The 18773-nt window shown below is 48.1% G+C and overlaps 1 protein-coding gene across 1 annotated transcript in view; it reads right to left on the bottom strand.

The window, feature by feature from the left end:
• Positions 1-294: 294 nt before the first annotated feature.
• The window catches only part of syt9b (synaptotagmin IXb), a 182665-nt gene continuing 164186 nt past the window's right edge, over positions 295-18773 (bottom strand). Inside the window, exons 4-7 of the mRNA XM_070898743.1 lie at positions 8188-8308; positions 6485-6656; positions 2359-2488; positions 295-597 (exon numbers count right to left, since the gene is read on the bottom strand). Of these exons, the coding sequence (XP_070754844.1) occupies positions 295-597; positions 2359-2488; positions 6485-6656; positions 8188-8308 (726 nt within the window). The remainder of the gene's footprint in view (positions 598-2358; positions 2489-6484; positions 6657-8187; positions 8309-18773) is intronic.

An 18773-nucleotide genomic window follows, 5' to 3' on the forward strand; every position in this document is an offset into this window, starting at 1 on the left:
GCGTGGGCTATGTGTTGTGAATGTTTTTGGTATTTTTTTCTCTCCCCAGGCCTCTCTCAGAGCGCACCTGGGCCCGCTGTTTAGCTCGAGATTTTCGCATGCTCAGCCGGCCTAGCACTCTAAGAGAGGTGTGCATCTATGTGTTTGAGAGATGTGTGTTAATAGTTGAATAGCTGTAATTATAGGCAAGGCGTGAGAAGTGGATGTGAGTTTGAGTGGGTGGAGATACTTGGTGGGTGAGTGGTGGGGTTGTGGTGGTTTATGCAGTGTGTATGACGAAGGTTCAGATGCTGGTTATGCAGGACTTGTTGAAGCATGTGCTACCCTGACCACCCAGGTGAGATTGTTGAATTTCTTGCGACACTGTGTCAGACTGCTGATGACCACACTGCTGGCCAGTACCTCCTGGGCCACTTCCTTCCACATTGCCCTGAAGACCTGGGCAATGGCCTCCTTCCAGTGGCTGGGAACAGCACTGCCCTCCTTTGCTCCACTACTGCCACCAATGCCTCCAATGCCTGGTCGGTGAAATGATGAGCTCTCCCTGGGAGTGGGATGAGCCATGACGATCAGGGGATTGAGTGGGTTGCAGGTCACCTTCACAAACAGCAATGCTAATAATGAGGATCTGCACAATGCTGCAACCTCCCCTTTAAGAGCTGGAAGGAGCTAGTGTGAATGATCATTTCCAATTGCATTGCACCTGAAATTCCTATCGTTCTGCTGGCAGAGCCCCTGTAGCATCCTACTAAGGTCATTAGCGTTTGATGTAATCTTCCAGTTCTTACCTGGAGCGCTAAATTTAGTGCAAGCTCAGTATCATTAGCACCTGACGTTGGTTTTTCAACATTTCAAAAATGAGTGCCCGAAATTCTAGCCCTTCGTGTTTGCAGTTGAGGTACGCAGGAACTAATAGGAACAGCGAATTGAACTCTGCAGGGTGGGTGAAATTCGTCTGGGCCCATCCTTGGGCTCAGAATCGGTGCTGCCTTGGCAGGATGCCCTAAACTGGGCCTCACGTCAATTATCTGTGCTGATTGCCGGCAAAATTCCCTTGAAGCTGTGCGGTCGCAGGGCGCTTGGGACATCCTGCATGTGCGCGGTATTATGAAAGGGGGCCGCGTGATCAAACAATAAGCAGGAACATTCGTTGGTGGCCCCTATTGCGACTCCACAGTCCGCTAACCTATCTCGCAAAGTGATGTTAAGTGCGGCGAGGCGCGGGGGAGGGACACACCGGGGGAGGGGAAGGCTCCGATCACGATGGCAGTGAGTTCCAGGCCCCCACCAACCTCTGGGTGAAGAAATGTTTCCCTCATCTCCCCTCTAAACCTCCCACCAATTACTTCAAATCTATGCCCCCTGGTTGTTGACCCCTCTGCCAAGAGAAATAGGTCCTTCCTATCCACTCTATCCAGGCCCCTCGTAATTTTATACACCTCAATCAGGTCACCCCTCAGCCTCCTCTGTTGCAAAGAAAACAACTCCAGCCTATCTAATCTTTTCTCATTGCTATCTTCCTCCGGACTCCACATGAATTTCAAGTAAAATATAGGTATATTAAATTTACCGTTTCGATGACGAGGCAAAGGTTTTCTGTATCTAGAAAACCAGGCCCGCTGAGGGCCAGCCAATTTGGCAGAGGGCTCTACAAAAGGTGCCTGGCCTCTCATTAGCACATGTCATGGGGGCCAAATGCCCTCTTTAGGTTGACAAGTGGACTGACCCAATTTCGGGTTGGATATTGTTGGGACGCGGAGTGTGAGTACCCCTTTGAAATTGGGCCTCGTTGCGCCTGTTTTATCCGCACAAAATGCACGCAAGGAGATCCTTTTTGTGCCCCAATCTATGTGGCTTGCATGGCACTACCCTATGTGGTCCTCGTCAGCAGGCAGCTACAACAACAACTTGCATTTATATAGCGTCGTTATGTAGTGAAACGCCCCAAGGCGCTTCACAGGAGTGTTATAAGGCAAAAAAATTGACACCGAGCCGCATAAGGAGAAATTAGGACAGGTAAAAGAGGAAGGTTTTAAAGAGCGTCTTGAAGGAGGAAAGAGGGAGAGAGGCAGAAAGGTTTAGGGAGGGATTTCCAGAGCTTGGGGCACAGACAATAGAAGGCACGGCCACCAATGGTTGAGCGATTATAATCCGGGATGCTCAAGATGGCAGAATTAGAGGAGCGCATATATCTCATGGGAGGTTGTGGGGTTGGAAGAGATGACAGAGATAGGGAGGGGAGGGATTTGTAAATAAGGATGAGAATTTTGAAATCGAGGCGTTGCTTAACTTTGGTTGATTCTTTGGCATGGTTCTGAACCTATTCGCGGTATAGTGAACACAATCATTGGTGCTTACCTCAGCCAGCTGATGCCAGTGTGCGATAGGCTTGCGTGGATAGCTGAGCATTTCATTCCAGTGACCTCGCCCCAGGCTCTCCGCAGCATTCCCCACACGACACACACCGATGACCTCGTTGTGACCTACACTGTGAAAAATTTGCCATAATAATTTTCCTTAAAAACTTAAAACAGGAATCACGTCTCGAACGAACAGATCAGATAAGACTTTGCAGGAGGCATGGGGGTGGAAACTCGATCTGTTGCCGCCTCTGTTCGCCCCCCCCAGAGGGGTGGTAATGGCGGCGGAAACTATTTCCGGGCAGGCGGCCAGCTTCCAGCGCCCCCTCCAGGACATTCCTTGCCAGTTTCGAGAGGGCACGGAGCAGTACTGCCCGGGAAAGGCGAGCTGGTGTGCAATGCCCCCGGTTGCGACACCGTTATTAAATTTGTTTTCTGGGGTCCCGTAGAGCCTCGTAGCGCGCCCTAGTGGGACCGCCTGGGAAAGCGGGCGGTCCGAGCTGTACCGGCCGCAGTGAGGAAAGGAATCGCTACCAGAGGTCAGTGTGATTGTTTTCTTTTCATTGTTGCGATTTATGTTTATGTGGGGTGAGAAAGGGATCGGGAATGTTTTTTGTGTTTTTTTTTTGGTGATTTTTTTTTCCCCATGGAAGCCTCTCTTAGGATGCTCCGAGGCCGGCTCTTTAGCTCGGGATTTTCAGTTGCTCAGCCGGTCTAGCACCCTGAGAGAGGTGTGCAAAGCCTCCCTTCGTGCTTCACCCCACACTCAGGGTCCAGCTGATGAATTTTGCGGCTGCAGACGCAAACCATTTCCCGACGCAAAATTTATCGTCCCACCGCCATTAGCGCCCTAATTAGCTCCCAACCGAATTTCCACCCCATGGTGTTTAAGGATTGTAGAAATCACTAGGAGTTACATTTACCCATCGATATGAAATGGTTTCTCATTTGCATCAACAGGAAACTTGCGAGCTTTTCTTTCCCCCATTTTGTTGAGATGTGGGCAGCACCGACTAGCTGGTATTGCTGCCCATCGTTGGGTGCTCCAAGGGCATTAAGAGACCAACCACCGCGCTTGGGACGGAAGTTACGTGTAGGCCCGATCAGGTAGGACCCCTTCCCTGCAACATTTGCTTTAATTTAAATCTGCAATCCAATAGCTTTCATCGCATCTTCTGGTACCAGCTTTCAAAAGGGAATTGGATAAGTACCTGAAGAAAGAACATTTGCAGGTCTACAGGGAAAGAGAGGGGGAGTGGGACTAGCTGAGGTGCTCTTGCAGAGAGCCGGCATTGATTCGATGGGCCGAATGGCCTCCTTCTGTGCAGTAACCATTCTACGATTCTAGCTCACAAGTTATGCTCATTGAATTCGTGGGATTTAAATTCACGACCTCAGGGGTCCTTGTCCAATGACTAGGCTACCCTACCTACTGAATGTAAGGTTAAGCATAGTGGGCAATCCCTCCTCCACCAAATTACCCCGCCCCCTCTACTTGGATTCAGTATCATTTCCAACCCTGACTCTAGGCTGCCTTTACTCTACAGGGTAGATCTCACGAATCCGCGCTCTAGGAGCAGATATTTGTGTGGCAGGACTACATTTCAGGGATTTGGACACGGAGTCCATTGCACCCTGCAAGATATTCCTGCTGATACGAACAGAACATTTCTGAATTCCCCGCGACGCATACCTGCTTGGTGAAGCTCTACTAATTCTGAACCTTAATGCCGGAGTGAAGTGAGATAGTTCCGCTTCGATTACAGGATTGTTGCATAAACACACTCCAAGACAGTGCCTGACAGAACTACTGATGTGTTCAGACTGTTGCACCACCAATGTGGAGACTTGAGCTCCAGAGCAACTTTCCTTCACACTGGGGCTTTCTCGAGAAGGTGAGCATGTTCCCCAGAGCTGTACAAATTACTGTGGGGTGGGAGAAGGGCGATGGGCTGGGAGTCGGGCATCCCAACAACACCAGCATACGACTCCTGGTGGCTGAATCAAGGCATAGCATAGACAGCGCCATTAACTATGTTTGTCTGTTGGCCCTTTCTTATCCACTGACTGGAGTTATGCCTCAGTTGAGTTTAGGAAGGGAGAAGAAAAGGTGCCTTCAAAAAATAAAGTTGGTATCATTACAAAATAGTTTATTTTGTCCCTTGTGTGTTATTTTTCTTTACAGTATTTGTGGAATTAAAATTGATCCTCTTAAAAAGAACAGTTTGGGGGGGGGGTGGGAGGGTGGTGGGGGTTATGGTTCATTTAATGAATCCTGGATGTTTTCATTTTGGGGTACACACCTGCTTGCTTGCATCCGAAATAAGTCAATCAAGTGGGATTTGGGATGAGGCGTGACTGGATCATTGTTTGGCTCAGGATAGGGGCGGTTTAATCTTTAGCATAGGATTGCCAGCCCCAGATACCTCCGAGGATCATAGAAATTTACAGACAAAAGGAGGCCATTTCAGCCCATCGTGTCCGTGTCGGCCGACAAAGAGCTATCCAGCCTAATCCCACTTTCCAGCTCTTGGTCCGTAGCCCGTATAAGTTACGGCATTTCAAGTGCACATCCAAATATTTTTTAAATGTGGTGAGGGTTTCTGCCTCTGCCACCCTTTCAGGCAGTGAGTTCGAGACCTCCACCACCCTCTGAGTGAAAATAAATTTCCCTCAAATCCCCTCTATTTCAAAACTTTTCATTGTGAAGGACTCCCCTAGACGGCCAGAGTTGCCCCGGACAGGGATGAAACACAATACATCTCTGTGGGAAAGATTGATGGACTGTTCCAGACCCAGACAAAAAGGTGAGATTTCACAAGCCTGCAGAACTTTGCAGATACAAGAACATTTGAAGACACTCAAGCTCGTGTTACTAGTGCTAGTCGAGATTCAACATCATTACTGCACAAGATAAAAGTTCACGGGTTTGGAGGTAATATATTAGCATGGATAGAGGATTGGCTAACGAACAGAGAACAGAGAGAGTCGGGATAAATTTGTCATTTTCCTGTTGGCAAACAGTAACTAGTGGGGTGCCGCAGTGATCGGTGCTGGGGCCTCAACTATTTACAATCTATATTAATGACTTGGATGAAAGGACCGAGTGTAATGTAGCCAAGTTTGCTGATGATACAAAGATGGGTGGGAAAGCAAGTTGTGAGGTGGACACACAAAATCTGCAAAGGGATATAGACAGGCTAAGTGAGTGGGCAAACATTTGGCAGATGGAGTATAATGTAGAAAAATGTGAGGTTATCCACTTTGCCAGAAAAAATTAAAAAGCTAATTATTATTTAAAAGTACAGAGGGACCTGGGGGTCCTTGTGCATGGAACACAAAAAGTTGGTATGCAGGTACAGCAATAATCAGGAAGGCAAATGGAATATTGGCCTTTATTGCAAGGGGGCTAGAGTATAAAAGCAGAGAAGTCCTGCTACAACTGTACAAGGTATTGGTGAGGCCACACCTGGAGTACTGCGTACAGTGTTGGTCTCCTTATTTGAGGAGGGATATACTTGCATTGGAGGCAGTTCAGAGAAGGTTCACTCCTGAGATGAAGGGGTTGATTTATGAAGAAAGGTTGAGCAGGTTGGGCCTGTACTCATTGGAGTTCAGAAGAATGTGAGGTGATCTTATTGGAACATATAAGATACTGAGGGGGCTCGACAAGGTAGATGCAGAAAGGATGTTTCCCCTCGTGGGGGAATCTAGAACTAGGGGGCATAGTTTCAGAATAAGGGGTCGCCCATTTAAAACAGAAATGAGGAGGAATCTTCTCTCAGAGGGTCGTGAATCTTTGGAATTCTCTACCCCAGAGAGCTGCAAAGGCTGCCATTGATGATGTTTAAGGTAGAGATTGACAAATAAGGGAATCACGGGTTATGGTAATAAGCAGGGAATTGGTGTTGATGCCAAGATCAGATCAGCCATGATCTCATTGCATAGCGTAGCAGGCTCGAGGGGCCAAAAGGCCTACTCCTGCTCCTAGTTCTTATGTTCTTAAAGGGTTCACACCCAATACTTTAACCTGTCTTTTATTTCTCCTTTCAGATGCTGAATGACCTGTGCGTTTTTTTGTATTAATCAGCTTTTGACGCTATATTTTTAAACAGGTATCTCACCGATCGTAGTCCATGACGGCTATTAACAAGCTCACTTGGTCGATGTTTTCAGGGGGGACATCAAAGACTATGGCTTCATTGTACACAGGGTTTAATGTGTTTCGCTTTGTCGACGTTTTTCTCTTCTTCAGCCTCCTCCCATCGCACATCAGGGAAATCTTCACGTATGGATCTGTGGGAGCAAAAAGATAGTCAACAAGACCGCCTACTCCCACCTGCGTAATATCAGCCGACTCTGCCCCTGCCTCAGCTAATCCGCTGCTGAAACCCTCATCAATGCCTTTGTTACCTCCGTACTCGACTATTACAATGATTTCCTAGCCGGTCTCCTGTAATAGAGCTCCCCCTAGTAGACTATTGTGGTAATGCAACTACTGATGTAAATACACTAATAAAGGATCATGTGTCAAGGTCACATGATGACAGTTTAGTTGGAGCCATCTTGTGTAGAGTGTGCTTGTTAGTGATGTCATAAGAATATATCACACCTCCCACCTTTCATCCTACATAAACTTGAGCTCATCCAAAACTCGGCTACTCCGTGCCCTAACTCGCACCAAGTTCCGCTCACCCATCACCCCGTGCTCACTGACCTACATTGGCTCGCGACCCAGCAACGCCTCGATTATAAATTTCCCACCTTGTTTCCAAATCACTTCATGGCCTCGCCTCTTCCCTATCTCTGTAAACTCCTCCAGCCCTAAAACCCTCCGAGTTCGCTGCGTTCCTCCAATTCTGGCCTCCTGTGACAATGTGATAATGACTAGATTTTCATCGCTCCACCATTACTGACCATGCCCTCAGCTGCCTCAGCTCTGGAACTCCCTCCCTAAACCTGCTTGCCCCTTTCTTTCTCTCTCTCCTGCTTTAAAATGCTCCTTAAAAAGTCTTAATATCTTCTCATGTGTCTTGGTGTCAAATGTTGTTGGATATCGCTCCTGTGAAGCGCCTTGGGATGTTTTGCTACATTAAAGGTGCTATAGAAATGAAAGTTGTGGTTGCAACGGCCTGCAGATGTTTTCAATACTAAGGGGTTGAAATTGGGTTTCGTACACTGCCCGTTATCGCGCGGCGGCTAACGGGTAGCAAATGCCTATCGTGGTTGGTAAGTGGCGTCGACGCCTCACCCTAAATTAAATCGGCTCTTTGGCAGAGGCGCCAAGAGACAACACTGCGCCGGCTAACACCACCAGCATGGTGACATCATCCAGCATACAACGCCTCCTTGGCACTTCTGTCGCGACGTTTGCTTTATACGGCTGCCGTACAAACAGGCGGCTGTACTGCCAGGAAAAAGCTGTCGTTAAAGAGTGAATCTCAGGCGGAATCACCTCGAAAGGAAGGTAAGTTTTTCTCTATATTTATTGCTGCATGTTTTCATTAGTTTTAAAAGTGGGGAAGTGTGTGTGTGTGTGGATGGGAGAAGTTTTAGTTAATTTTTTTATCTTCCCGTTTTTTTTTCGAGCATGGTGGCAGCCTCCCGTCGGGAAATTCAGCCGGCGTCCTGAGCTCCCACCCGAGGGCGAGTGTGCAGTGCCACGTTTTAGCGCTGCTCTCTCATCTTTGGGCGTAAAAGCTGAATTTAGGACTTTGAGCCTGCGCCTAACGCCCGGCGCTAAAATCAGCGATCAGGTGGTGACACCGCCTCAAAAACAGCGGCATCGAATTTTGACCCCAAAGTTTTCGACCAAGGATATGCTTACCCGATGCCCCAGTTATATCCATGGCCTTAAGGTTGCGTGCCTTGATGACAGTGATAGTGAGTCGGCCAGCCGTGGGGAGATAGCACAGTGAGAACATCAGGTCTCCGAGGTCCACGTTTTCCTAAAATATTAAAAACAAAATTGAACACAGCTCAATCACATTTAATGGAAAATTAGAAAAGCTCATCCAGCGCCTTATCTCATGTTATCTTTACATGAAATGTAGTGTTTCTGTATCACTCAGGAGCCATCACAGTACCACACATTTCTATCGGAGCTCGGAAATCACACCTTCCAATATTTACATAGAAAGAAAGAATGGATTTATATACTGCCTTTCATGACCATCGGGTGTCTCAAAGCGCTTTACAGCCAATGAAGTACTTCTGGAGTGTAGTCACTGCTGTAATGTGGGAACCACAGCAGCCAATTTGCGCACAGCAAGCTCCCACATACAGCAATGTGATAATGACCAGATAATCTGTTTTTGTTATGTTGATTGAGGGATAAATATTGGCCCCAGGACACTGGAGATAACTCCTTGCTCTTCTTCAAAATAGTGCCATGGGATCTTTTATGTCCACCTGAGAGAGCAGACGGGGCCTCGGTTTAACATCTCATCCAAAAGACAGTACCACCGACAGTACAGCACTCCACTGGAATGTCAGCCTAGATTTTTGTGTTCAAGTCCCTGGAGTGGGACTGGAACCCATAACGTTCTGACTCAGAGACGAGAGTGCTGCCCACATGGCTCACACATACATTTTCATAGCTCTTGGTCTAATCATTGACAGAAGGTTATTAAAGTGGACCACTTTGTGGCCTTCAAAAGAGTTGGATAAATACCTGAAGGAAAAAAAAATGCAGAACTACTGGGAAAGGGCGGGGAGTGGGACTAGCTGAAGTGCTCTTGCAGAGAGTCAGCACAGGCTCGATGGACCAAATGGCCTCCTTCTGTGCTGTAATCATTCCATGGGCCCAAATTTGGCCCACCCATTTTTTTCAGCGCACTCACCAGAGATGCGTCGACTTCCTAGAGTGAAAACAGCGCCGAAAAGATCTCCCCAGATTCTGGCCGCTCTGTGGCCTCTCCCATGGCTTGGCGCAGCGTGGTCTGTCCATTAGGAGGTGGAGCTAGGATCCTGCGCAAAAAACAGTGTCGGCAGCTCAACACATGCGCACTGGAGGTTTCGCGCATGCGCAGTAGCTCCTGCCCCCAGCCGTGCTGCAGCATGGGACCCGATGCATCCCGCCCCATCCCAGGCCGAGTGGCCTCACAATGCTCGCTGGGCAGTCGGAGGGAGAGTCGGAGGGAGATTCGGAGGGAGAGTCGGAGGGAGAGTCAGAGGGAGAGTCAGAGAGTCGGAGGGAGAGTCGGAGCGAGAATCGGAGGGAGTTGGAGGGAGAGTTAGAGGGAGTGTCGGAGGGAGAGTCGGAGGGAGAGTCGGAGGGAGAGTCGGAGGGAGTTAGGAAGGTAGGACTTAAGTTTTATTTTTTATTTATTATTGATGGTTTTTATGCTTCTTGAATGTTGTTGTGAAGGTGTTTAATGCTTTGCAAGATCTTCTCCGCTTCCCTTCCCCCCGCTATCTCTGGCTACCTGCGCTGATTTCTTAACTCTCCGCAAGGGTTTTCTGACCTAAGTTAGTTTGGACCTAACTGGCTTAAATGGCCAAAATGGGCATAGGTGGCTGGTAACGCCCCCTTTTGAACAAAACAAAACTAAACTAAAAAAATCCCAACTAACTCACTTACACTGGTGCAAATTGAATGTGCAAAATGGGGATTTTTAAGATACTCCAGAAAAATCAAGTTGCTCCAAAAAAAACGGAGCAACTCCTATGATTCTATTTGCATCTCATCTATCAAATTTCAGCGGAAGCTACAAGCTCTACAATATGCCAGGTGTAACTTTGAGTCAGTCTATCTCACGCAATTATCTGTCTAGGACCGTTTTGCCTCATTTAGTTATTTAGAAGTGATGCTGTGCCTCATCACATAGAAACATAGAAAATAGCAGTGGTAGGTCATTCGGCTGTTCGAGCCTGTACCGCCATTCAATATGATCATGGCTGATCCTCTTTCTCAACACCATATTCCTGCTTTCTCCTCATACCCCTTGATGCCATTTGTGTCTAGAAATCTATCTATCTCTTTCTTAACTATATTCAGTGACTTGGCCTCCACAGCCTTCTGTGGTAGAGAATTCCATAGGTTCACCACCCTCTGAGTGAAGAAATTTCTCCTCATCTCAGTCCTAAATTTCCTGAGACTTTGTGAACCCTTGTTCTAGACTTCCCAGCCAGGGGAAACATCCTCCCCGCACCCAATCTTCCATACGTTTCAATGAGATACCCTCTCATTCTTCTAAACTCCAGTGAATACAAGCCTAATCGACTCAATCTCTCCTCAAGTGACAGTCCAGCCATCCCAGGAATCAGTCTGGTGAACCTTCGCTGCACTTCCTCTATGGCAAGTATATTCTTTCTTAAGTAATGAGACCTAAGGAAGACCTAAGGAGACCTTTGTCACTGGGGCAACTGATCTCATTTCTTTCATACTGATAATATTTCAGCACAAGCTGGATTTTATTTTTGACTCGGGAGGTTCGCAAGCTCTCCTGATCCCTTGTACATTCTGGGCTGGAATTTCGGTCGGGGGCTTTTTAGGGCACTAATGGCGGCTGGGCGGTAAATTTTGCACCGGAAAATGGATTGCACCGTCGGCCAAAACGTTCTGTTGCTGCGCCCCAAGAATGGAGCGGAGGGCTAAGGGAGGCATTTCACACTTCTCTTAGGGTGCCAGGCCGGGTGAGCAACTGAGAATTCATTGCTAAAGAGCCAGCCTCGGAGTGCCCTGAGAGGCGCCTCGCTGCAAAAAAAAATTGGAACAAAAAACATTCCCAATAAAGTATTCCTTCCCCAAATAAAGGTGAATCGGGAAAAAAAACAAAGAAATATCAATCTCACTGACCTGTTTCAAGCATTCCTGCGTGTAGCGTCCTAGGACAGCTCTGCATGCCAGCTCTCTCTGGCGATCTCATCACCAAGTGCTACGAGTGCCGCTCCAAGCAAATATCACATCGCTATGGAAAGCGGGGGCATTGCACACCAGCAAAATGGTCCCGGGCGGTACTACTCAGTGCCGCTGCAAAACTGGGATCAAATTTCCCGGTGGGGCGCTGGAAGCTGGCTGCCGAGGCAGTAAGCATTTTCCAGACCCTTTACTGCCCCTCCCCAGAGCTAACAGAGGCAGACTCCAAACAAAAATGCAACCCTCTGTCTTTGCCCTTTTATTTTGTTGCACAAGATCAGGAGCTTTGACATTACTACCTTTAGAGAGTCAGAAAAGTTCCACTGCGATTGACACAATTGTTTCCTCGCGTTTCTCAATGAAGGTTATCATTCATATATCTATGAAAATGAGCATTATAGCTTATTGCAAAAGACAGACATTCCCTGCCATATATATGGAAAATAAAATCTGGCGGAGCACGAAACAAGCAGTCGATTCGTTATCGTCCACTTTGCACCATGACGAATTTCACTTCTGCCCCGTCTGCTCTCTCAAATGGACGTAAAAGATCTCACGGCACTATTCGAAGAAAAGCAGGGGAGTTATCCCCGGTGTCCTGACCAATATTTATCCCTCAACCAACAATCGTCAATAAACAATTTACCTGGTGATTTATCTCACTGCTGTCTGTGGGATCTGGCTGCATGCAAAATTGGCTGCCCTATTTCCCTACATTACAACAGTGACTGCCTTTCAAAACATGCTTCATTGGCTAAGAAATGCTTTGGGGAATGCGAAGGGTGTTATGGAGGGAGGGAGGGAGGGAGGGAGGGACGGAGGGAGGGAGGGAGGGAGGGAGGGAGGAAGGAAGGAAGGAGAGAGACTCGGCGTAATGTCACATCCGAAAGATGGCACCTCCGACAATGCAGCATACCCTCAGTACTGCAATGGGAGTGTCAGCCTAGATTTTTGTGCTCAGGTCTCTGGAGTGCGGCTTGGAACCACAACCTTCTGACTCAGAGCGGACAGTGTTACATGAATAATCTACGAGCGCGATTACTAGGATGGACAATCCAATCTATTGCTAGCCACCTGCGTGAAGCACTGCAGTCTTCGAAGTGAAAGTGCCACCACAATGATGGAACAGCCGATATAAGTCCAAGTCAGGGCGGAGTGTGTGATGGGAAGGGATGATATTCCCATGTGCCTGCTATCCTTGTCCTTCTAGGTGGGAGCGGTCCCGAGTTTGGGAGCTTAAATTTGTTCGAAATTTGCAACTACTGGGCTGATCCGTAAAAGCACATGAACTCAATGCTGCTACTAACTAATCCTTCTGAGCTAACGAGGTGTGAAAGATTCTCATACCTACATCATCTCAATACATATGCTCTTGCAAAATTGATGTTTATCAAACCAACTCGCGACATGCTTATGCTCTCAGGATAGAATCTTACCTAAACTGATGTAATTACTTGGAACATCTGGTTTGATTCCGATTCATTACCAAGCTTGATGGAGTACGGATTAAAATTGAGGAAAACAAAACCAGTTCATTGAGACAAAGATGCAGCTGCCATTTTGAAAAAATATTTGCAACACAATATTGGCTTGGCCCTTGACACTCGGGGCTCAATTTTGCCCAAGCCCGTTTTCTGGCGTATTGCCAGAGTTACGTCCGTTTTTCTAGGCCAGAAATGCGCCGGAAATATTTTGCCAGTTTCCCCGATCTATAATTCAAATTTGGCGCCACGCAGCGTGTCCAGTCACCTCGGGGGTGGAGCCAGCTGTCTGTGCCGAAAAACAATGCCGCACCTTCTGCGCATGTGCGACAAAAAAAGTTACATGTTTGACGTCGTTGCAATGGACGCGCATACGCAGTACAGCTCCGGGTTGGCAATCGGCCATTTTTAAAGAGTGAGTTGTGTGTGTGCAAGAAGGAGTGCTGTGTGAGAGCATTGGAAAAATCACAGCTGCAGCAGTACAAGATGCAACGCGGTGCAAGGACCAAGAATTTCTTACAGGAAACATAGAAACATAGAAACATAGAAAATAGGTGCAGGAGTAGGCCATTCGGCCCTTCTAGCCTGCACCGCCATTCAATGAGTTCATGGCTGAACATTCAACTTCAGTACCCCATTCCTGCTTTCTCGCCATACCCCTTGATCCCCCTAGTAGTAAGGACCTCATCTAACTCCTTTTTGAATATATTTAGTGAATTGGCCTCAACAACTTTCTGTGGTAGAGAATTCCACAGGTTCATCACTCTCTGGATGAAGAAGTTCCTCCGCATCTCGGTCCTAAATGGCTTACCCCTTATCCTTAGACTGTGACCTCTGGTTCTGGACTTCCCCAACATTGGGAACATTCTTCCTGCATCTAACCTGTCTAACCCCGTCAGAATTTTAAATGTTTCTATGAGGTCCCCTCTCATTCTTCTGAACTCCAGTGAATACAAGCCCAGTTGATCCAGTCTTTCTTGATAGGTCAGTCCCGCCATCCCGGGAATCAGTCTGGTGAACCTTCGCTGCACTCCCTCAATAGCAAGAATGTCCTTCCTCAGGTTAGGAGACCAAAACTGTACACAATACTCCAGGTGTGGCCTCACCAATGCCCTGTACAACTGTAGCAACACCTCCCTGCCCCTGTACTCAAATCCCCTTGCTATGAAGGCCAACATGCCATTTGCTTTCTTAACCGCCTGCTGCACCTGCATGCCAACCTTCAATGACTGATGTACCATGACACCCAGGTCTCGTTGCACCTCCCCTTTTCCTAATCTGTCACCATTCAGATAATAGTCTGTCTCTGTTTTTACCACCAAAGTGGATAACCTCACATTTATCCACATTATACTTCATCTGTCATGCATTTGCCCACTCACCTAACCTATCCAAGTCGCTCTGCAGCCTCACAGCATCCTCCTCGCAGCTCACACTGCCACCCAACTTAGTGTCATCCGCAAATTTGGAGATACTACATTTAATCCCCTCATCTAAATCAGATTAATCTAATTAAGAAAGAAGTGGGGGCACTAGTTACTGTGATTCAGGACAGATGGCAGGAGCTGGAAGCTAGCAGAGGTCACATAAAAGTTCCACCCAAAGAAATGAAGAAACACTGGAACCAAGTTGTAGAAGCTTACTGTGCAATGGTGACCACCATGAGGTCTGGAGGCCAGTGTAAAAAGAAGTGGCAGGACCTTGGTCAAGTAGTTAGTGTAAGTAATATTTTCATTTATTCAATGCAATTGCAATTGTAAATGTGATCAGCTGTATATGTCCCACCTAGCAGAAAGACACCCTCTCTAAAAAAATTATGTTTTCATCTTTGCAGAGGAATGTGGCACACAACAAATGAGAAAGAACCCGAACAGGCGGAGGCCCGGCAAATCTGCACCCACTGACACCCTTGGAAGAGAGGGTCGCTGCTTTGATGGATCCTGCCTGGGCCCTCACTGGAGGGAGAGGGTAAGTCCTGCAAATTCCACAGTCTGGCTTTGCTAAATGTTAAGTACTGTGCGGGATAGCTATGCTTTGGTTCATGGGGAGGTCTCCGTCAGCTACGTTTCAGTTGATGCAATGTGCTATCATTCATCGTGGTCCTTCAAATCAGCCTGCTGCCTGGTCTACTCATGCCATCCACCCTGCCCCTACTCTGCTGCTAACCATTTGTCTGTGTTCTATTATATTTTGCAGAACTTGAGGCCAACCCTGACGATGTAGAAGAACATTCGGACGTGGTCCAGCCTGAACAGGATAACATCTTCGAATCCAACCTGCCAGACCAATAACATGGGTGTGAGGGGGAGGGGAAAGGGGATGGAGCTGGATGAAGCCATCACTGTTTTACTGACTTTGGAGTAGGTGCTACTCATTTCGGTGACAACCCCTTCCGTGACTAGTGGTTTGAGTGGCGGTGGGACATTCTACGGTTTCCGAATGTCTGAGGCTGCGGGACCCAGTGGTGGGGTGCAAGCCATACCCATGGGGAGGAGGGAAGGAGAGCTGGACCGCGCTCTCCTGAGGTGCAGGGTCTAACAGATGTGGTTCAGATGATGGCAATGAGTGGGGAGAGCATTGACATTACACGATCACTCCTGGACACCATCAATGGGGTGGGTGACGAGGTAGCCGGACTGTCGGAAGAAATAACAGCAATCTCATGAGAAATGGGAACGATGTCAGTGACCATGAGGGAGGGAATGTCACAGGCGGTTGAGACAGTTTTGCTCAAACATGAGGGAGGTCATTGAAGCACTGTCAGGGCACATGTTGGAGTTAGCTGCTGCAATAAGCGAACACACCCGGACCCTGCACCCATTGACAGAATCAACTGCCACTCCAAACGCGGGCCCACCACATTACCGTCTGCTGCCCCCCACTTCCCCACCCCCCCATCCCGGCAACAGGTGCGCACTATCCGAGATCTTAGAAAGAATAAGCTTGGTACCAACCCCAGAAACACTACGCCACCGCCTGCGGCAAGGGGTGGTGGAGTCACCAAGAACAACTGCAGCAGGCCGTCTTAGAATAAGGTGGAGGAGAGATGGCTGCAGCCTTTCTTTGCTGCTGCTGTTGTTATTTTTATTGTTACTATTGTAACTGTTCTCAAATTAAAAGTTTTTTGTAAGTTATATAAATTTACACATTTATTAGTGAGTGATCTTAAAGTTTGTAAGTGATTGTAACTGAAAACTTTAAAGTTTTATACAAGAATAATTTTATTAAAGTTAAGTACAAACAAGTGTTAAACTTTTGAATAAAATATATTTTACATTAAAATTGAATCATTTTCATTATTTGTTCGATTATTAAAACTTCTTCTCTCCCTCCACCACCCCCAACTAATTGCAGTCTTATGACTTCCCCCTTTCCCTCTCCGGCACCGCCCCCCCCCCCCCCCCCCCCCCCCCCCCCCCCCGCCAACACCCCTTCCTCCCCCAAACTTATTGCAGTCTTCAGAAGTCTTCCGATCGGTACCTCGCTCCCCGGGCTCAGTGCATAAGCCTTCCGATCAGTCGGCACCTCCCTCTCTCCACCCCCCACCCTCCCCCACTTCCTCCCCCAAACTCATTACAGTCTTCAGAAGCTTTCCGATCGGCACCTCGCTTCCCGGGCTCAGTGCACAAACTCTCCGATCGGTCGGCACCTCCCTCTCTCCACCCCCCTGGGCTTGTTTTCCAGCCGAGCCCCGAGCCCCTGTGTCCAGGCATGGGGCCAACTCTGCCGGCCAAAGCCAAGACTCTCCAGCCCTGTTTGAAGATGTCCGGTGGTGGCGTGTAAGTAAGAAAAAAATTTAAACTTCTGAAATCCAAATAACTTCCATTTACTACGTTGACAGGTAAAAAAAGTTGAACTTTATTATTGATTCTTGGAGTGTTCTTGACTCCCCCCAAAATCATTGATTAAAAATAATGGCGTCTTTCAGCGCCAATTTTTCAATGTGCGCTGATTTCTGTTAACTCACCAGAAGGTTTTTCGGGAGTGGCCAGACACGCCGACCTAGGAGGAAATATTTTAGGCCAAACTGCGAAAAATTATGAAAACCGGCGCAGATATGAGGGAAAAAAAGTTATGTCAAAAAACACTCACCTAGAAAAATCAGAACTAAGACAGTTACAGTGGCGCAGATTGCAGGGGGAAACTTGGAAAAAAATAAATACGCCAGAAAAAACAGTGCGCGCCAAAAAAACGGCGCAATGACCGGGGAAAATTGAGCCTTATGGATTTACACCAAAAAAATTCAAATCTTTTCCTGCAGATTTCTCAATGCTGTACTTTTGGAGAAAATTAATAGCAGGAGAAAATTAATTTGCACAAAGCTCAAAGGAGATAAATACTTGAAGGAGTAAAAATTTCAGAGATATGGGGAATGAGCTGGGGGAGTGGGAATTACTCTTCAAAAGAGCCGGCGTAGACTCAATGGGCCGAATGGCTTCCTTCTGTTCTGTATTATTCTGTGATTCTATGATGAGGTATCCAAACATTATATGAAAGCAGACATGACACATAACTAAATTAGATTAAGTAAGAAACCTCAGCTGTTAATTGTATTTAGCTGGAGTATATTCATTGGGTGTTAATTGTATTCTGGTGGTGGGTATTAATTGGGGCTCTCGTGTTCATACATGGGACCGGGCTTGGGAAGGAAAGGAGCGTATCTTAGGGGTACATGCTGTGTAATGTGTGTCTCTAAAAAAGGATTGTAAGTGACTAAATACTAGGCTCCAGCATTCTGTCCTTTATCACCTGCCACCTGAATTTTAACATCAGAATGTGGAAAGCATCTATGGCCCGCAAGCAAGTTATTATCACGTTGCTGTTTGAGGGAGCTTGCTGTGCACAAATTTGCTGCCGTGTTCCCTACATTACAACAGTGACTCCACTTCAAGAATTGGCTGTAAAGCACTTTGGGACATCTTTCTTTGTCTCTTGAATCTTCTTTCTTTAGTCCCAGCCACTGGGAGCCACTTCCAGCTGCTGGGGCCCAGCCACTGGGAGCCACTTCCAGCTGCAGGGGCCCAGCCACTGGGAGCCACTTCCAGCTGCAGGGGCCCAGCCACTGGGAGCCACTTCCACCTGCAGGGGCCCAGCCACTGGGAGCCACTTCCAGCTGCAGGGGCCCAGCCACTGGGAGCCACTTCTAGCTGCAGGGGCCCAGCCACTGGGAGCCACTTCCAGCTGCAGGGGCCAGCCACTGGGAGTCACTTCCAGCTGCAGGGGCCCAGCCACTGGGAGCCACTTCCACCTGCAGGGGCCCAGCCACTGGGAGCCACTTCCACCTGCAGGGGCCCAGCTACTGGGAGCCACTTCCTCCTGCAGGGGCCCAAATTGCCCCCGACCAAAAAATAGGCGCACTCACCGATTCGTTAGGATTTTCTCAGCCCCTGGACCGATATTCACCTCTTTGTTTTCTATTTACGGTCGGGACAGTGTTGAGGGGCAGAAGTAGCCTTGGAGCAGGGCGGCCATTGCCCTGGGTCATCAGGGTGGCACTGAGTCGTCACCATGCCCCTCCCCTTCAGCTAAAAGGGAGAGCTGCTGTGAACTCTGCAATAGGTTTAGGTTGGCCCACTGGGTCACGAGGGAAGGGTTTCGGCCGCGCCTCGGCCTGCTATGCAAGAGGGGGTGCCGGGCTACCTGTTGGTGGCCGACGGAACCCGTGGCCATTACTCTCGCTCGACCCGGCCGTCGGCCCGACAATGTAAATAATATGGTGTCCGCGGCAGCGCACCCTCCCCTTTACGAACGGGCAATTTCCCGCGCGGGTTGGAATGGGGTCGGAGCATGCCCGACAGTGCGGCAACTCGGGCGGCACAGAAACTCGTTCATACTGCTCCCGGCCTGGGGCCCATTCATTTTCCCCCAGTCGGTGAGGCCTAACCGCTCCATTAATGCCTCGTAGAGGCGGTAATGGACCTTAAGGAGGGGGGCAATTTTGGCCTGGTAGTGTTTTGAACATCTCAGCTTGCTCCTATCGTCATGCATGTGGAACTAAATTGGACAGCTCTTTCAAAGAGCCGGCGCAGGCACGATGGGCCGAATGGCCTCCTCCTGTATTGTAAGAGTCGA

This window comes from Pristiophorus japonicus, chromosome 14 (assembly GCF_044704955.1).
Source record: "Pristiophorus japonicus isolate sPriJap1 chromosome 14, sPriJap1.hap1, whole genome shotgun sequence".
NCBI classification, from domain to species: Eukaryota; Metazoa; Chordata; class Chondrichthyes; family Pristiophoridae; genus Pristiophorus; species Pristiophorus japonicus.